We start from the raw sequence: 18,056 nt of genomic DNA, 5'->3' as shown, positions 1-18,056 counted from the left end.
TAAGGAAAAACATTTATTTAATACATTTTAGAATAAGGCTGTAACATAACAAAATGTGGAAAAAGTCAAGGGGTCTGAATACTTTCCAAGGGCACTGTATGCACTGTGTGAATCTGATTCATAAGTTTTTGTTTAGCTATTCATCCCCACACTTCTCTTTTGTAAGTGTTTGTCTTTCTTATAGTAATTTACGGTTGCAGTAATAAATGAACAATAATCCAATCCCACATGTATTACGGGGTATAGGTTAAACCATTTGATGCATTTCTCTGTCATTCATTCCAGTCATAAATGACAGACTTTAGATCACACTTCTGTGAAGGGTTAATAAAAGGGGAGGGTTTAATGTACAAACCAGAATCCCTTCATTATATTACATCATCCGCAAAATTTGTTTAGGAGCAAGGAAAATCTTCAATCATTAACTGTTTTTCTAACTTACTTTCTCAAATTTGGTTTAGATAGGATTCGAAGTTATGTTGCAAGGAATATTAAAGGTGAAAAATAGTCTTTAATCTTATCTCAATCCGAAACTGACAGGCCACGGTCGTCTGCGGCAGCGAATAGCCTAAGGTTTCGGGGCTCGACTCGCTCTTTCTTCAAGCAGTTTTGCGATCGGGAAAGCCCTTATAACTGCGCTGCATCAGATAGGCTATAACCAGACTGCACCAGGCACCATATTTTGCAGCTGGGGAGTAAGCCTATTGCACGAGTAAGTATGACATTAACTTTGGCTTTTGTAGTTTTGTAGTTTATGCGTTTGTTCTTTAGTTCGTTACCATTCGTATTGTTTGTTTTCAAAACTAGATTTTTGATTGCAATAATGGGATAAGGAAGAAAGCATTTATTTATTGAAGTGGTTCCATGGATAAAAATGAAGCTGCTCACAGTATACATATTATGGCGCACAAAAGTAATTACACAATCAACACAAATCCTCTGATAGCCTATAGCACACATTAGATGGTATAATTCAAATAGATCATTATCAATATAAGTATATTCTTAAAAGTCAGAATACAGTGGTGAAAACGCTAATAGCCACATCCACAATCCACTGTCTCAAATATTTGTCGCTGTTGTGTATATTATGGTTAGAAGAGGTAAATAAGTCTCGATGCAGATGCGCATAATTTCCCCACCTCTCCACAGATGACGCACCAGCACCTGTTGAACCCTGAAATGAAGAAGGAAGAAACAGCATTGTGTCGTCGGTGATCCCCAGTTTCCTTGCGTGGCATCATCCACCCGCCGTGTTGCTGCAATTTCATTTATATTTCCCTCTGATCAAATGAAAATTAATAAGAGACCAGAGGAGATAGCATACGTGACAATCCAGAGTTGTATTATTTTTTATTTTTTTATTTAACCTTTATTTAACCAGGTAGGCAAGTTGAGAACAAGTTCTCATTTACAACTGCGACCTGGCCAAGATAAAGCAAAGCAGTGCGACACAAACAACAACACAGAGTTACACATGGAATTAACAAACGTACAGCCAATAATACAATAGAAAAGTATATTGTGTGCAAATTAAGTAAGATTAGGGAGGTAAGGCAAAACAAATAGGCCGTAGTGGTGAAATAATGACAATCTAGCAAAATAAACACAATACTAGATGTGCATATGATGAATTGTATTAGCTGTAGTTGGCCTAGCCCAAGGGAGTGAAAGAGATCATTAAGTGGTGATTGCCATCAAACCTATTGCCTCTTATATTGCCTCTTATTGCAATATACTGGACTTGTCTGATTTAACTAGAATATGATCAAAAATGCATAGATCAGAAACCCGTGCGTTCTGATAATGGATAACAGTGCCCAGTGCATCCCAGCCGTGTGCCTACTCAGTGCTGATACACCACCTGCCTGTCACGAGAAAGAGCAGGTGGACAAAATGGCTTTGCTGATGCAGGACTTCGTTGGAAATATTCCCGAGATAACAGATCCAGACGAGAATCAAAACTTTGGGTACCAGTGTATTACGGAGACTAATGGACCACTTGTTGAAATGGACAACGGAGTGATGGGTCTTGGATTTTATAATGGTAGCCAACCAAGGGATGGCTCAGGAAATGCAAATGATGATCAAAAGCATATGTCATTAATACATTGTAATACCCCACAGCTCAACAAAGAGCAGCTATGTTCAAAAGAGCGCGATGCGGTAGAGGAGAATTGCCGCGCACAGGCTGACGTGGCGCACAGCCTGGGATATTCCCTCTGCTGCCTGGATGACGAAACGCAAGCACAGAGCACCCCTCTCGTGTGTGAAGTCAGCGGAGGAGCTGTGAAATATCACTGTCTGATTGATAAAGCGAGTTCCCAGGTGGGGCATAAGGAGGGGAGCTCTGCGTCTGTCACCTATTGTATCGCTGCAGAAGCGCTGACAGTACAACAGTGCGGACAGCCAGGCAGTGCGGGACAGAATGCTGTGTGGGGAGAAAGCGACCCAGACACTACACAGGGAAACTCAACACTGCGGTCGAGGCAGGAAGGATGTGGATATGGAAACGGAGTCTTTGCTTCTAAAGAGGAGACGGATTTAGTGATTGAAGTGTCTGGAAAGAAACTTGAAGCGCATAAAGCCGTTTTGGCTGAGAAAAGTGACTATTTCAAGGCGCGGCAGTCCCGAGACGTATTGCGAGTGAAGGGGGTGAGTTTTAAGACTTTGACCATTTTGGTGGATTACATTTACTCATGCCGAATGGAGGTTAGTAAGGATAATATTGTAGAGGTCATCACCGGAGCTAAAATATTACAAATCCCCAGCGCGGTTCAAGCTGCTCTCGATACAATGTCGGAGCAGATTACCGCCGAGAACTGCTATGATATTTTGACAATAGCCAAAAAGCAACGTCTCAGCGAGTTGAAGGAAAAAGCCTACAAGTACATGAGTGACAATTTCTTGCAAATACTGCGGGATCCCGGTGTCTATGGGCGTTTGACCGGAGGGGAGAGAGAACTAATTATCACCAGGAGAATGGAGGGAAAGAGGGCGTTGATGGTGGCTGAAATCAACGAGGTGTATGACGGCGTCGGGAGCAGACCTACAAGTCGTGAGACCAGTCGCCCTCAGAGCCCTCTATCCATCGTGTCCCTGAATGAGAATCGTATGATCTACTATTACAACAAGGAGACAAAGGACTGGAAAGTGCTGACGAAGATGCCAGATGAAATCAACACAAAGGGCTCTGGGATATGCACCATGTACAATTACCTATTCGTGGCAGGTGGAATCAAAAGGCAGGACGACAAAGGCAAAGTCTCGGACAAGGTGTTCTGCTACAACCCACTCACCGACAGCTGGAGCGAAATTCGACCGCTCACTGAGGGTCGGTCTCAGCTCAAGCTGGTGTCCATGGACGGCTACCTGTTTGCAATCGGAGGGGAATGTCTCTTTACGGTGGAGAAATATGACCCTCGCCTGGATAGATGGCGCCCAGTGGCGCCACTACCAAAAGGGGCTTTTGCTATTGCGCACGAGGCAACAACCTGTAATGGAGAGATGTTCGTGTCCGGAGGCTCTCTATTTTATCGTCTGCTAAGATATGACACTAAAAGAGACGACTGGGAGGAATGCCCGTTCAACAACAGCAGGAAGAAATCCACCGACATGGTGGCATTCAAAAACTTCGTCTACAGGTTTGATGTCAACCGCGATTACGGCGTCAACGTGTTCAAATACAACACCGTGGTGAAAATATGGCACAACAGTGCGTCCCTGGAGCAGACCAACCCCTTGCCCTTTCGCTGTGCTGTCATTGGCAACACCATTTACTGTGTGAACAAGTCCCAAACATTGCAGTTTGTTGTGGAAGAGGAGAATGAACAGTTTTTGCCTGAGGCACTGGCACTCAAAGCACCGGTAGAGGCTAAAGGTGCCCTTGTCCCATTTGTCCTGGCTCTGCCCAAGACAGCCTGAGACAAATGCACAATAATGACCTCTTTGGAGACTCAGTAAAAGTGGCCTCAGAATTGTCATCTGAGGACAAAATATGTTGTGTTTGATAAAATACCCACAGTGCACACCACATAATTTCAACATGGATAATTGGGTAATATTTGGTTGAGAAGTTGACAAATGAGATTGCAACCCATATTCACCCACTCAAAAAGACAGCCAAAAGTGAGTTGAATTTCCAATGTGTTCTCACTCACTATGCTTTCAACCATCTAAAAGCACAACCAAATTCCAATGGAAAGACTATGTCTGATTTTTGGTTTCGTTGCCATCCAAATGCCTGTCACTACGCTTTGAACCATTTAAAAGCACTGCAAAGTTAAAATGGGAATGCAATATCAGATATGTTGTTTATTTATACAACAGATGAATCTATTATCACTGCGCTTCATTCTAACAGCAGAACAAAAGTTGGATTGCAGTTGAAATGACATTAAAAGTACATGGTGCAAGTGATCAATGCCGTTCGATATTCTGCACAGATTATTATAGCAATTGTGAAGCTCTCCGCAGACCTTCAACAACCTACAGTATGCATGCTATCTTGAACATGCACGGTCTATATAATTAAATAAGAATACATTTATAGTTACAGTAACCTCGAATGTGGCCATGGATGAGTTACTCATTTTAAGGTTGAATGTTACATTGGTTTGTAAAATAGCCTTAACTTTAGGCTATTTACTGTATTTCATAAGTAACATTTAAAGGATATTTATCTACTGCTTGGATAGTTCCATCCGAGCCACTTAATCCTATTCTTACATTTTAATTTAGGGTTTAGTTGAAGACGTGAATCCAACATGACATTTGTTTTCCTGTCAACAAGTTTATAGGCTATTTTTTGTAGTTCAAAGGTGATATTGATTTGTATTTGGATGTCAACGCAACCAAATGGCAACAGTTGAAGGAGATGTATCTTCTGCTTGCATAGTTCCATCAGTACCACTGACTAATCTGGCTTTATCCCAGTTTGTCAACAAATTAATAATTGATATGTTGGATTCACGTCTCCATCTCAACCAAAAATCAAATTTAAAGAGTAGGACTAAATCCAATCAAACTTTAAATGTACTTCAAATGAAGTTTTATTAGATTTAGTCCTATTCTTTAACGTAGATTTATGGTTCTGCCCAGCCTATAGTTTTTTTTTCTGATAGCAGATACATTATACTGATCAATTCATTTATATATTCATGATTACTAGGTTATCTGTTTTAACAAACCTTTTTTATATTTGTACTTATGTATTGTGTATTGTTTGTTGTGTGGTTTTCATATAAACCCTTGGGCTTCCAACCACACATGCACACACACCGGTTTTTCTTTTTATTTGCTTTCATCTGTATATTTGTCTATTACTTGTTTTCTTTTGTACAAATAAATAAATAAAATAAAGTTATAATGTTGAATATCTGACATTGTTTAAAGGTACAAATTCAACACATTTTATACAAGGTTTGTCTATGTTTAAATTTGATTACCATAATGACATAATCCTGTGGTTGAAATTCCATCCTCAAAACCACAGTCGGTGACTTTTTTCAAATCCAATGCATTTTCCACATACAGTGCCTTCAGAAAGTATTTACACCCCCGAGTTTTTACACATTTTGTTGTGTTAAAGCCTGCATTTAAAAGTTACACTTAGATTTGTTTTGCCACTGGCCTGCACACAATACCCCATAATGTCAAAGTGGAATGAATTTTTTACTACATAATTAAAAATGAAAAGCTGAAATGTGTTGCGTGAATAAGTATTCAGCTCCTTTGTTATGGCAAGCCTAAATTGGTTCAGAAGTAAAAATGTGCTTAACAAGACTCATAATAAGTTGCATGGACTAACTATTTGCAATAATAGAGTTTACCACGATTTTTGAATGACTACCTCATGTCTATACCCCATACAGTTATCTGTAAGATCCCTCAGGCGGGCAGGGAATTTCAAATACACAGATTCAACCACAAGTTTTCCAATGCCTCACAAAGAAGGGCACCAATACCTCTCACAAATATAAGTAGTGAAGAAGTCAATCTCTTCTCTCCTTTGAGCCAAGAGAGATTGACATGCATATTATTAACGTGAGCTCTCTGTGTACATCCAAGGGCCAGCTGTGCTGCCCTGTTCTGAGCGAATTGCAATTTTCCTGAGTCCCTTTTTGTGGCACTTAACCACACGACTGGGCAGTAGTCCATGTGCGACAAAACAAGGGCCTGTAGGACCTGCCTTATTGATAGTGCTGTTAAGAAGGTAGAGCAGTGCTTTATTATGGACAGACTTCTCCCCATTTTAGCTACTGTTGTATCAATATGTTTTGACTATGACAGGGTTACTCCAAGCAGTTTAGTCACCTCAACTTGCTCAATTTCCATATTATTTATTACAATATTTAGTTTTGGGTTTAGTGAGTGATTTGTCCCAAATACAATGCTTTTCATTTTAGAAATATTTAGGACTAACTTATTCCTTGCCACCCACACTGAAACTAACTGCAGCTCTTTGTTAAGGGTTGCAAACATTTCAGTAGCTGTAGTAGCTGATGTGTATAGGGTTGAGTTATCCGCAAACATAGACACACTGGCTTTACACAAAGTCAGTGGCATGTCGTTAGTAAAGATTGAAAAAAGTAAGGGGCCTACATAGCTACCCTGGGGAATTCCTGATTCTACCTGGATTATGTTGGAGAGCCTTCCATTAAAGAACACCGTCTGTGTTCTGTTAGACAGGTAACGCTTTATCCACAATATAGCATGGGGTGTAAAGCCATAACACATACATTTTTCCAGTAGCGGATTATGATTGGTAATGTCAAAAGCCGCACTGAAGTCTAACAAAAACACTATTTTTTCCAAAAGTTTAGTAAGGGTTGGAAACAAGCTGATTGGTCAGCTATTTGAGCCAGTAAAGGGGGCATTACTATTCTTAGGTGGGGGAATTACTTTTGCTTCCCTCCAGGCCTGGGGGCACATACTTTCTAGTAGGTTTAAATTGAAAATATGGCAAATAGGAGTGGCAATATCATCCGCTATTATCCTCAGTAATTTTCCATCCAAGTTATCAGACTCCGGTGGCTTGTCATTGTTTATAGACAACAATACTTTTTTCACCTCTTCCACACTCACTTTACGGAATTCAAAATTACAATACTTGTCTTTTATAATTTGGTCAGATATCTTTTTGATTTAATTAGGCGAGTCAGTTAAGAACAAATTGTTATTTACAATGACGGCCTACCCCAATATATACTTGGATGTGTAGTGTCAGCGTTTGTTGCTGGAATGTCATGCCTAAATTTGATAATCTTGCCAATTAAAAAAGCTTTATAGTTGACAATATCAGTCGGTTTTGTGATGAATGAGCCATCTGATTCAATGAATGATTGAGCTGAGTTTGCCTTGCTTCACAAAATGTCATTTTAGGTGCTCCAAAGCTTTTTACTATTATTCTTTATGTAATTTATCTTTGTTTGATAGCGTAGTTTCCTCTTCTTTTTATTCAGTTTAGTCACATGATTTCTCAATTTGCAATAAGTTTGCCAATCAGTTGTGCAGCCAGACTTATCTGTCATTCCTTCTGCCTCATCCCTCTCAACCATACAATTTTTCAATTCCTCATCAATCCACGGAGATTTAACTGTTTTAACAGTCATTTTCTTAATGCGTGCATGCTTATTACTAACTGGAATAAGCAATTTCATAAATATGTCAAGTGCCGCGTCTATTTACTCCTAATTACACACCATGGACCAATAAATATTCTTTACATCAACAACATAGGAATCACTACAAAACTTATTGTATGACCTCTTATACACTATATTAGGCCCAGGCCTTTGGAACTGTTGGGGTAGGTTCCTTGTTCCTTGTCGAACATTGGCTTATTGGAAGCAATTGCAGACAGATGTTGACAACGGAAACACAGCATGCATGTTTCAGAGTAAATTCTGCAAAATAAAAAAGGTAAAAGTTGGTTTAATATGCTTGCAGTCAACCCCTAGTGATGTAACTGCCTATGTCAACACCTTCTACTCATGAGACCAAGCCCATGCATATACAGTTATACAAACTTGCAGGAGAGAACAGTAGTCCAGTGTTTTCTAAGGGCTCAGCAGTAATTTTCCATTCCAGTGTGGCTTACAGTGGTATGTCTGACTTGTCTCTTATCTATTTACTCCCCTGCAGGGTTCTGTGTCTATGTATCTCTTTTAGCCTTGAGACGCTTTCTCACAGAAACCCTGTTTTGACTGCAATAGCTCACACATCTCACAGACCATTTCTTATAAGAGGCAGAGACTAGAAACTGAGACTAGAAACTGTGGAAGAGTATTAAACATTATAATGAGTATATTGCTAATCTGTGGTCCAGGACCCTATAAATGTAGTGGGGGAGGGTCTTATAGCCCTTCCCCTTCTATTAATACGACATAAGCATAATCAATTATTATAATACATCAATCATTTGGTGCAGCCCCTATCATAACCCCAAAGTGAACGCCATCATTCCCCCCTTTGAGACAAATTAGTCTCACAGCTTCATTCATAATATTCTCCTCTGAAATCAAACAGATTTGGCAAATCCCCTGGATCCATTTGAACCCAGCCTTCTAAAGGGAGAAACAACTCCTGAGGTTCCTGGAATGCTGGTGGGGTGAGTCTGTTTATATTCCCATTCCTCCTGAGTCCTGGGAAGAACCTCACGAGTTGGATGGACAATGGGATTAAGAGAAACCAGAAATGCACCAGTCTCAACTTCAGCACGATTTGTATCAGCTTGTTGATTTCGGGCTTAGGGAGGTCAGTATGGGATTGATGCTCAAGCTTCCATTTCCTAACAATTCTATCCACAGGTGCCTGCTGGGATAATTACACCGTACAGAGTGGGTAGTTCTTACCATGAATGACTCACCTCTCCTGAGGTGAGTTCTAGGCCATAGAGGGATCTGCCTGCTTCCTTCTACCACATTAGGTAAGTTTGCTCCCTTCTTGTGACCACCCCAACATACATATGTCCCATGATCCCCAGCTAACCTCTCAGTTCTTCACCCAAAGAACAGTCCTGTGGTCTCCCTTCGCCTAGTAGGTTGTTTCTCATTACCTCTCTGCATAAAGTATAAAAACCCACATTCAAACTCCGTCCTTCTCATAGACTCAACCTGACTCCCGGACAGCTCAGTGGTTGATGTAGGCTTTTTAAACACTCAAATCTGGGTTCCTGGCCTTTTAGTCTGATTTCCAATTTTTCTCACCATTTGTATCCATTTGTTGTTTTCCTCAGATCCCCCAGCGGGTCCCGTGGCTGCGCCAACAAGGAGACCCATGGAAAGGATGATGGGGAAAACAAACCACCACACCCGGTGTAGTCTCTGTTTCCTAGTTATAGAACCTGAGTGTGAAATGATGTCTACTTCTTCTGCTCGTTGGCTAGAGCCATTCTCATCTTTCTTTCCGGCCTTTTGGTCTGGGTCCTCTGCTTCTGTCCTTTGGCTAGGACCTTCTTCCTCTGTTAGATGTTCTCGGGGCCCTGCTCTCCCTCCCTCCAGTCGCTCATCCATGGCTTCCACTGGGAGGTGCTTGCAGTGGGAGAGATGATGCCAGCCGGACCTCTTCGTCACTAGCAGGGCTGTTGAATGTCACCATGGTTACCTGGAACGGACCCATCCATCGTGGTTGGTTCCATTTTTGTTTGTGGACTCTTGAGTTTCACCCAGTCTCCAACGTTTATGGGAAGCTTGTCAGGGTCTTCACCTGGGGGAACCTCATTTGCTTTCCTGTGGGAAGAGTGGAGAGACCTGACAATAGAGGTTAGTTCTTTCATGAACTCAATGTGATCACACTGTGCCTCTGTTATGTCTATCTGTCGGTCAGTCATAGGTCGAACACCTGGTGTGTTCATGAGTCGTCATGTTAAGGTCTCGTAAGGTGTACACCCAATGCCTTTGTTAAGGCTGCTGCACATTTTCATGAGGACAAGGGGCAAACATTCCATCCAGCTAATTCTTGTGGAATGGCAGGCTTTTGCAAGCCCCCCTTTGATCGTTTGAATAGCCATCTCTGTAATCCCGTTACTCCGTGGGTGATAGATGGACACAAACTTCTGGTCAACACCCATCATTTTGGCCACATGGGCAACCACATCTCCTATGAGATGGGTGCCATTGTCGGCAGACAAAACCTCAGGCACTCAGAACCTGAGTATAATTTCCCTGACTAGCAATTTTGCAACTGTTCGCGCATCGCCGTTGGTGGTGGGAAATGCTTCTACCCACCTGGTGAACCTGTCAATTATCACCAGGCAGCATCTCTTGCTTTCTTTTCGCTCTAACATATCTATGAAATCCATAGCAAGGTGGACTAAAAGTCATTTTGGAGTGGGGAACTTCCCTGGTTGCAGTGGAGTTCCCTTGTCTATGTTATATAACAAACATGTCGCGCAACGGTAAATGAACTGTTTTACATGCTGATTCAAATTTGGGCAAAACCATTGGGCGTAAATCTTCTCTACCATATCCCCCTTTGACGAATAGCTCACTCCATGAGCTAATCGGCAAACAGTAGAGATCATGGTTGATGGTAAACAGGGCATGCCAGACAAAATATGTAGCCATGAGCCAGACCTAGGACAGAGAGCACACCCTCCACACTTGGTGATTGAGAATAACAGCCTGCTGCTTGTTTCTCAAGATCAGTAGTTTCAGATGACACAAACGACTAAAAATAGAATGCATGTGTGTGACAACAGGAAGCAGCCAATTTGGCCGCCTCATCAGCTATGCTGTTACCAATACTAGCATAATCACTCCTGTATGCCTCAGCCTTAACAATAGCCGATTTGTTAGATTTTCACATAGCTTCAATCAACTGTTCAACATAAGGTCTGTTTTTAATAGGTGTGCCTGTGCTATTAGTAAACCCTCCTGCTCTCCAAACCCCACACCAGGACAAACAATCCCCAATAGCATATGCTGAGTCTGAGTAGATAGTAAGGGCCTTCCCTTTCCCCAATTCACAAGCTGTTTTCAGAGCTAATAATTATAATTGTTGTACTAATAAATGTTCTGGTAGGGGCTGTATAACCTCAATATCACCTTCCACATATACAGTCGTGGCCAAAAGTTTTGAGAATGACACAAATATTAATTTTCACAAAGTCTGCTCCCTCAGTTTGTATGATGGCAATTTGCATATACTCCAGAATGTTATGAAGAGTGATCAGATGAATTGCAATTAATTGCAAAGTCCCTCTTTGCCATGCAAATGAACTGAATCCCCAAAAAAACATTTCCACTGCATTTCAGCCCTGCCACAAAAGGACCAGCTGACATCATGTCAGTGATTCTCTCGTTAACACCGGTGTGAGTGTTGACGAGGACAAGGCTGAAGATCACTCTGTCATGCTGACTGAGTTAGAATAACAGACTGGAAGCTTCAAAAGGAGGGTGGTGCTTGGAATCATTGTTCTTCCTCTGTCAACCATGGTTACCTCCAAGGAAGCACGTGCTGTCATCATTGCTTTGCAACAAAAGGGCTTCACAGGCAAGGATATTGCTGCCAGTAAGGTTGTACCTAAATCAACCATTTATCAGATCGTCAAGAACTTCAAGGAGAGCGGTTCAATTGTTGTGAAGAAGGCTTCAGGGCGCCCAAGAAAGTCCAGCAAGCGCCAGGACCGTCTCCTAAAATTGATTCAGATGCGGGATCGGGGCACCACCAGTACAGAGCTTGCTCAGGAATGGCAGCAGGCAGGTGTGAGTGCATCTGCACGCACAGTGAGGCGAAGACTTTTAGAGGATGGCCTGGTGTAAAGAAGGGCAACAAAGAAGACACTTCTCTCCAGGAAAAACATCAGGGACAGACTGATACTCTGCAAAAGGTACAGGGATTGGACTGCTGAGGACTGGGGTAAAGTCATTTTCTCTGATGAATCCCCTTTCTAATTGTTTGGGGCATCCAGAAAAAAGCTTGTCCGGAGAAGACAAGGTGAGTGCTACCATCAGTCCTGTGTCATGCCAACAGTAAAGCATCCTGAGACCATTCATGTGTGGGGTTGCTTCTCAGCCAAGGGAGTGGGCTCACTCACAATTTTGCCTAAGAACACAGCCATGAATAAAGAGTGGTACCAACACATCCTCCGAGAGCAACTTCTCCCAACCATCCAGGAACAGTTTGGTGACGAACAATGCCTTTTCCAGCATGATGGAGCACCTTGCCATACGGCAAAAGTGATAACTAAGTGGCTCGGGGAACAAAACATTGATATTTTAGGTCCATGGCCAGGAAACTCCCCAGACCATAATCCCATTTAGATCTTGTGGTCAATCCTCAAGAGGCGGGTGGACAAACAAAACCTCAAAAATTCTGACAAACTCCAAGCATTGCTTATGCAAGAATGGGCTGCCATCAGTAAGGATGTGGCCCAGAGGTTAATTGACAGCATGCCAGGGCGAATTGCAGAGGTCTTGAAAAAGAAGGGTCAACACCGCAAATATTGACTCTTTGCATCAACTTCATGTAATTCTCAATAAAAGCCTGACACTTATGAAATGCTTGTAATTATACTTCAGTATTCCATAGTAACATCTGACAAAAATATCTAAAGACACTGAAGCAGCAAACTTTCTGGTGATTAATATTTGTGTCATTCTCATAACTTTTGGCCACGACTGTACTACAGCAAATCCTACATGTTTTTTTTAACCTGTACCTTGATCTATATAAGCAGAACCATCAATGAACAGCACCATGTCAGAGTCAAGCAGAGGTTCATCAAACAAGTTGTAAGGGGTGCGTAATCGGTGGCAGGGAAGTCAGACGCAGGAGAGCAGAACTTGGTAATAGCCGGAGCAGTTTAATAGCATAACCCACAGCATGAAAATAACAAGATAAGTTGGGTACAAAAACCCCGTTGCGCACCAAACAACACGTGCACAAGCACTTACAATAAACAATCCCACACAAAGACATGGGAGGAACAGAGGGTTAAATACACAACAAATGATTGAAGGAATTGAAACCAGGTGTGAGGAAAAACAAGACAAAACACATGGAAAATGAAAAGTGGATCGATGATGGCTATAAGACCGGCGACGCCGACCGCCGAGCGCCGCCCGAACAAGGAGAGGACCCGACTTCGGCGGAAGTCGTGACACAAGTCTTTGTCCAGTACACATTTCTGTGCTGTCCCGATGCCCATGTTATTGTTACTGATGATTTGCTCAGGGACCCCGAACAACTTGTACAGGTTAGCCTAAACAGTGAGCTCCAGTATCTATTAGAAATGGTAGGCCATATCCATTAACATTAAGAGTAACCATTGGCTCTTCTCATCCATCATTGAATTTGTACTGGGGACACATAATAGATGATTGTCGCTGAACCACCTCTTCAAAACAAAATAACTAGTATTTAACTCATAACCGGCCACCCCCGTACAATAGGGTAGCCTCAGACAGCCTCGTCAAGCCACCGCTGCAAAATCATCCTACCACTCTGGAGTACTACATTTATCCATCAATCATTCATTCCATTCATCATATATTGACATCATGCATTTCACCAATAGCCAGTTAAGTAATTTCTCCAATCTAGAATTCGACTATGTCATATTCAAAATGTATGTATATATTTAGAGTGAGTGAGGTGCCACTTACTTGTTAGAGGGAAACCACACCAGTGAATGCCTATTAATTACAGACTTAGATTAAACAGGTGTCTGCTTACCTTGTTTAATTTGGAGCTCTGGCACCATGCTGTAGAATCTCCTCCAACTGGGGTGGACGCTCACTCCTGGCTAGGTCGCCAAATGTTGGGGTAGGTTCCTTGTCAATCATTGGCCTATTGGTGAAATCAGCAATCAGACAATAGCTTCTTTAAGTAAATCAATCAAACCTTTATTAATGCAATTGCAGACAGAAGTTGACAACGGAAACACAGCACACATGTTTCAGAGTAAGTTCTGCAAAAAAAAAAGGTAAAAGTTGGTGTAATATGCTTTCAGTTAACCCCTAGTGATGTACCTGCCTACGTCAACACCTTCTACTCATGAGACCAAGCCCATGCATATACAGTTATACAAACTTGCAGGAGAGAACAGTAGTCCAGTGTTTTCTAAGGGCTCAGCAGTAATTTTCCATTCCAGTGTGGCTTACAGTGGTATGTCTGACTTGTCTCTTTACTCCCCTGCAGGGTTATGTGTCTATGTATCTCTTTTAGTCTTGAGGCGCTTTCTCACAGACACCCTGTTTTGACTGCAATAACTCACACATCTCTCAGACCGTTTCTTTTAAGAGGCAGAGACTAGAAAAGAACTGTGGAACAGTATTAAAAACTTCTTATGGCTGAGATCCCGTTAACGGGATCGATATTACAACAGCCAGTGAAAGTGCAGGGCGCCAAATTCAAAACAACAGAAATCTCATAATTAAAATTCCTCAAACATATAAGTATTTTACACAATTTTAAAGATAAACTTGTTGTTAATCCCACCACAGTGTCCAATTTCAAAAAAGCTTTACGACGAATGCACACCAAACGGTTATGTTAAAGTCTGCACCTACTCACCTACTCAAAACTCAGCCATTTTCCAGCCAAAGAGGAGTCACAAAAAGCAGAAATAGAGATAAAATTAATCACTAACCTTTGATGATCTTCATCAGATGACACTCATAGGACTTCATGTTACATAATACATGTATGTTTTGTTCGATAAAGTGCATATTTATATCCAAAAATCTCAGTTTACATTGACGCGCTATGTTCAGTAATGTTTTGCTTCCAAAACATCCAGTGATTTTGCAGAGAGCCACATCAATTTACAGAAATAGTCATCATAAACTTTAATATAAGATACAAGTGTTATGCACAGAACTAGAGATATACTTCTCCTTAATGCAACCGCTGTCAGATTTCAAAAAAACTTTACGGAAAAAGCAAACCATGCAATAATCTGAGTACAGCGCTCAGACAACAAAACCAGCCATACAGATATCCGCCATGTTGGAGTCAACAGAAGTCAGAAATAGCGTTATATATATCCACTTACCTTTGATGATCTTCATCAGAATGCACTCCCAGGAATCCCAGTTCCACAATAAATGTTTGATTTGTTCAATAAAGTACATAATTTATGTCCAAATACCTTCTTTTTGTTTCGCGCATTTAGCCCAGTAATCCAAATTCATGAGGCGCGAGCAGACGAAAAGTCCAAAAGTTCTGTTACAGTCCGTAGAAACATGTCAAACGATGTATAGACTCAATCTTTAGGATGTTTTTATCATAAATCTTCAATAATGTTTCAACCGGAGAATTCCTTTGTCTTCAGAAATGCAATGGAACACAAGCAATGGAACGCGTGGTCAGCTCATGCCAGACTCCTGACTCAAAGAGCCCTCATTCCCCCCTCCTCACAGTAGAAGCATCAAACAAGGTTCTAAAGACTGTTGACATCTAGTGGAAGCCTTAGGAAGTGCAATATGACCAATATCCCACTTCCTGGTATGATTTTTTCTCAGGTTTTTGCCTGCCATATGAGTTCTGTTATACTCACAGACATCATTCAAACAGTTTTAGAAACTTCCGAGTGCTTTCTATCCAAATATACTAATAATATGCATATCTTAGCTTCTGGGACTGAGTAGCAGGCAGTTTACTCTGGGTACCTTATTCATCCAAGCTACTCAATACTGCCCCCAGTCATAAGAAGTTAAACCTTATGATGCGTATACTACTAATCTGTGGTCTAGGACCCTATACATGTAGTGGGGGAGGGTCTTATAGCCCTTCCCCTTCTATTAATACAACATAAGCGTAATCAATTATTATAATACATCAATCATTTGGTGCAGCCCCTATCATGACCTCAAGGTGAACCCCATCAGAACTTTGGTTTTCTTATATATAGCTACTCTTTTGTGATCACTACATCCAATGGATCTGGATACTGCTTTCAAGCAAATTTCTGCAGCATTAGTAAAGATGTGATCAATACATGTTGATGATTTCATTCCTGTGCTGTTTGTAACTACATTGGTGGGTTGACTGATAACCTGAACCAGGATGCAGGCACTGCTTACAGTTTGAAGCTTTTTCTTGAGTGGGCAGCTTGATGAAAGTCAGCCGATATTTAAATCACCCAGAAATATACCTCTCTGTTGATATCACATACATTATCAAGCGTTTCACACATGTTATCCGGATACTGACTGTTAGTACTTTGTGGTCCATACAAGAATGGACTTTAGGTGAAGCAGATGAACCTGTAACCATATTACTTCAACAGTATTTAACATGAGATCCTCTCTAAGCTTTACAGGAATGTGGTTCTGAATATCTACAGCAACATGTCCACCATTGGCATTTCTGTCTTTTTTGTAAATGTTATAACCTACCACTGTATCATCAAAGGTATTATCTAAGTGAGTTTTAGAGATCTGTTACTAGCAAATTATTGATACCATGAACCTTGTTTCGTAAACTACTGTACATATGTTAACGTGGGCTATTTTGAGCACTTTTCTGGGATTCTTACTTGTTTTCATTGCTTTACTGGGAAGCTTAGCAGAAGTAAATATGCTCATGTTATTTATGTTAGTGCAGGGTGAGCTGCATCCAGTGGACTTCCTGCTAGGGCACACCACCTAGTTTTAGGTTTGGGGCAAATCCAATACAACACATAACTGACTACCACTCTCCATATTTTCAATTATAGTGGTGGCTGCATCATGTTATGGGTATGCTTGTAATAATTAAGTACTTGGGAGTTTTTCATGATAAAAAATAAACGTAATGGAGCTAAGCAAAGGCAAAATCCCAGAGGAAAACCTGGTGCGGTCTGCTTTCCACCAAACACTGGGAGATGAATTCACCTATCAGCAGGACAATAATTTTAAAAAACAAGAGAAAATATACACTTGAGCAGTGGTGGAAAAGTAGCCAATTGTCATACTTGAGTAAAAGTAAAGATACTTTCATAGAAAATGACTCAAGTAAAAGTGAAAGTCGCCCAGTAAATATTAAGCAAACCAGACGGCACAATTTTCTAGAAGATTTTTAAATGTACAGATAGCCAGGGGCACACTCAAACACTCAGACATTATTTACAAACAAAGCATTTGTGTTTAGTGAGTCCTCCAGATCAGAGGCAGTAGGGATAATCAGGGATGTTCTCTTGATAAGTGTGTGAATTGGACCATAATGGACATATACTTTTGGGTGTCAGGGAAAATGTATGGAGTAAAAAGTACATACTTTTCCTTAGGAATGCAGTGAAGTAAAAGTTAAAATGTGTCAAAAATATGAATAGTAAAGTACAGATACCCAAATAAACTACTTAAGTAGTACTCGAGTTATCTACCGAGAAGTTTCCCGAGAGGCCGAGTTACAGTTTTGAGTTAAATCTGCTTGAAAATCTATGGCAACACCTGAACATAGTTGTCTAGCAATGGCCAACAACCACTTTGACAGAGCTTGAAGAGTTTTGAATAGAGTAATGGGCAAATGTTGCACAATCCAGGTGTGAAAAGCATTTAGAGATTTACCCAGAAAGTTTCACAGCTGTAATCCCTGCCAATGGTGCTTCGACAAATGGGTGTGAACACCTATGTAAAGGAGATATTTCTGTATTTCATTTTCAATGAATTTGCTAAAATGTCTTAAACATGTTTTTACTTTGTCATTATGGGGTATTGTGTGTAGATCCTCCTCTTTAGGAGGACCCAAGATCCAAGATGGCATAGCAGTCAGACGTCCTTTGTCCTCGTCTTGTCGTGTCCCGTGTATATATATATTTACATATTTTCTTTGCATATCTTTTTATATATATCTTTTTTTTCTTTCTAAAAACTCAACTTCAAAACACTCTCCTGCAACCCGTCTCACCAATAAAAAGAAAAAAAAGAAAAAGTAGTATTCACCTCAAATCTGAAATCCACAATAGAAGCTAGCCAGAAGCCAGCCAGTTCACTGGCTAACGTTAGTATTCAGCTAACCAAGGTTGGCGGTCATCAGCTATCCTTTAGCTCGAAAAGCTATCGCCAGTTTTGTACAACGCGACCAGAACATACCGGACCTATTTTCTCTCCATATCACCGGATTTCTAC

General features: G+C 41.0%; 1 protein-coding gene across 1 annotated transcript; it reads left to right on the top strand.

Annotated features, from left to right (window-relative positions):
- Window positions 1–360: 360 nt before the first annotated feature.
- Window positions 361–5,375, top strand: LOC129817264 (kelch repeat and BTB domain-containing protein 11-like). Its single transcript, XM_055872333.1, has 2 exons — window positions 361–712; window positions 1,153–5,375. Exon 2 carries the CDS (start codon window positions 1,807–1,809, stop codon window positions 3,922–3,924), a length of 2,118 nt encoding a protein of 705 aa, XP_055728308.1. The 5' UTR covers window positions 361–712; window positions 1,153–1,806; the 3' UTR covers window positions 3,925–5,375.
- Window positions 5,376–18,056: the final 12,681 nt, after the last annotated feature.

This window comes from Salvelinus fontinalis, chromosome 20 (genome assembly GCF_029448725.1).
Source record: "Salvelinus fontinalis isolate EN_2023a chromosome 20, ASM2944872v1, whole genome shotgun sequence".
Lineage (NCBI taxonomy): Eukaryota > Metazoa > Chordata > Actinopteri > Salmoniformes > Salmonidae > Salvelinus > Salvelinus fontinalis.
This window is presented reverse-complemented; position numbering and strand designations above follow the sequence as displayed.

What these genes read in the sequence shown, in the direction of transcription:
- LOC129817264 (XM_055872333.1), top strand. Translation starts at nt 1,807, where the DNA reads ATGGATAACAGTGCCCAGTGCATCCCAGCCGTGTGCCTACTCAGTGCT.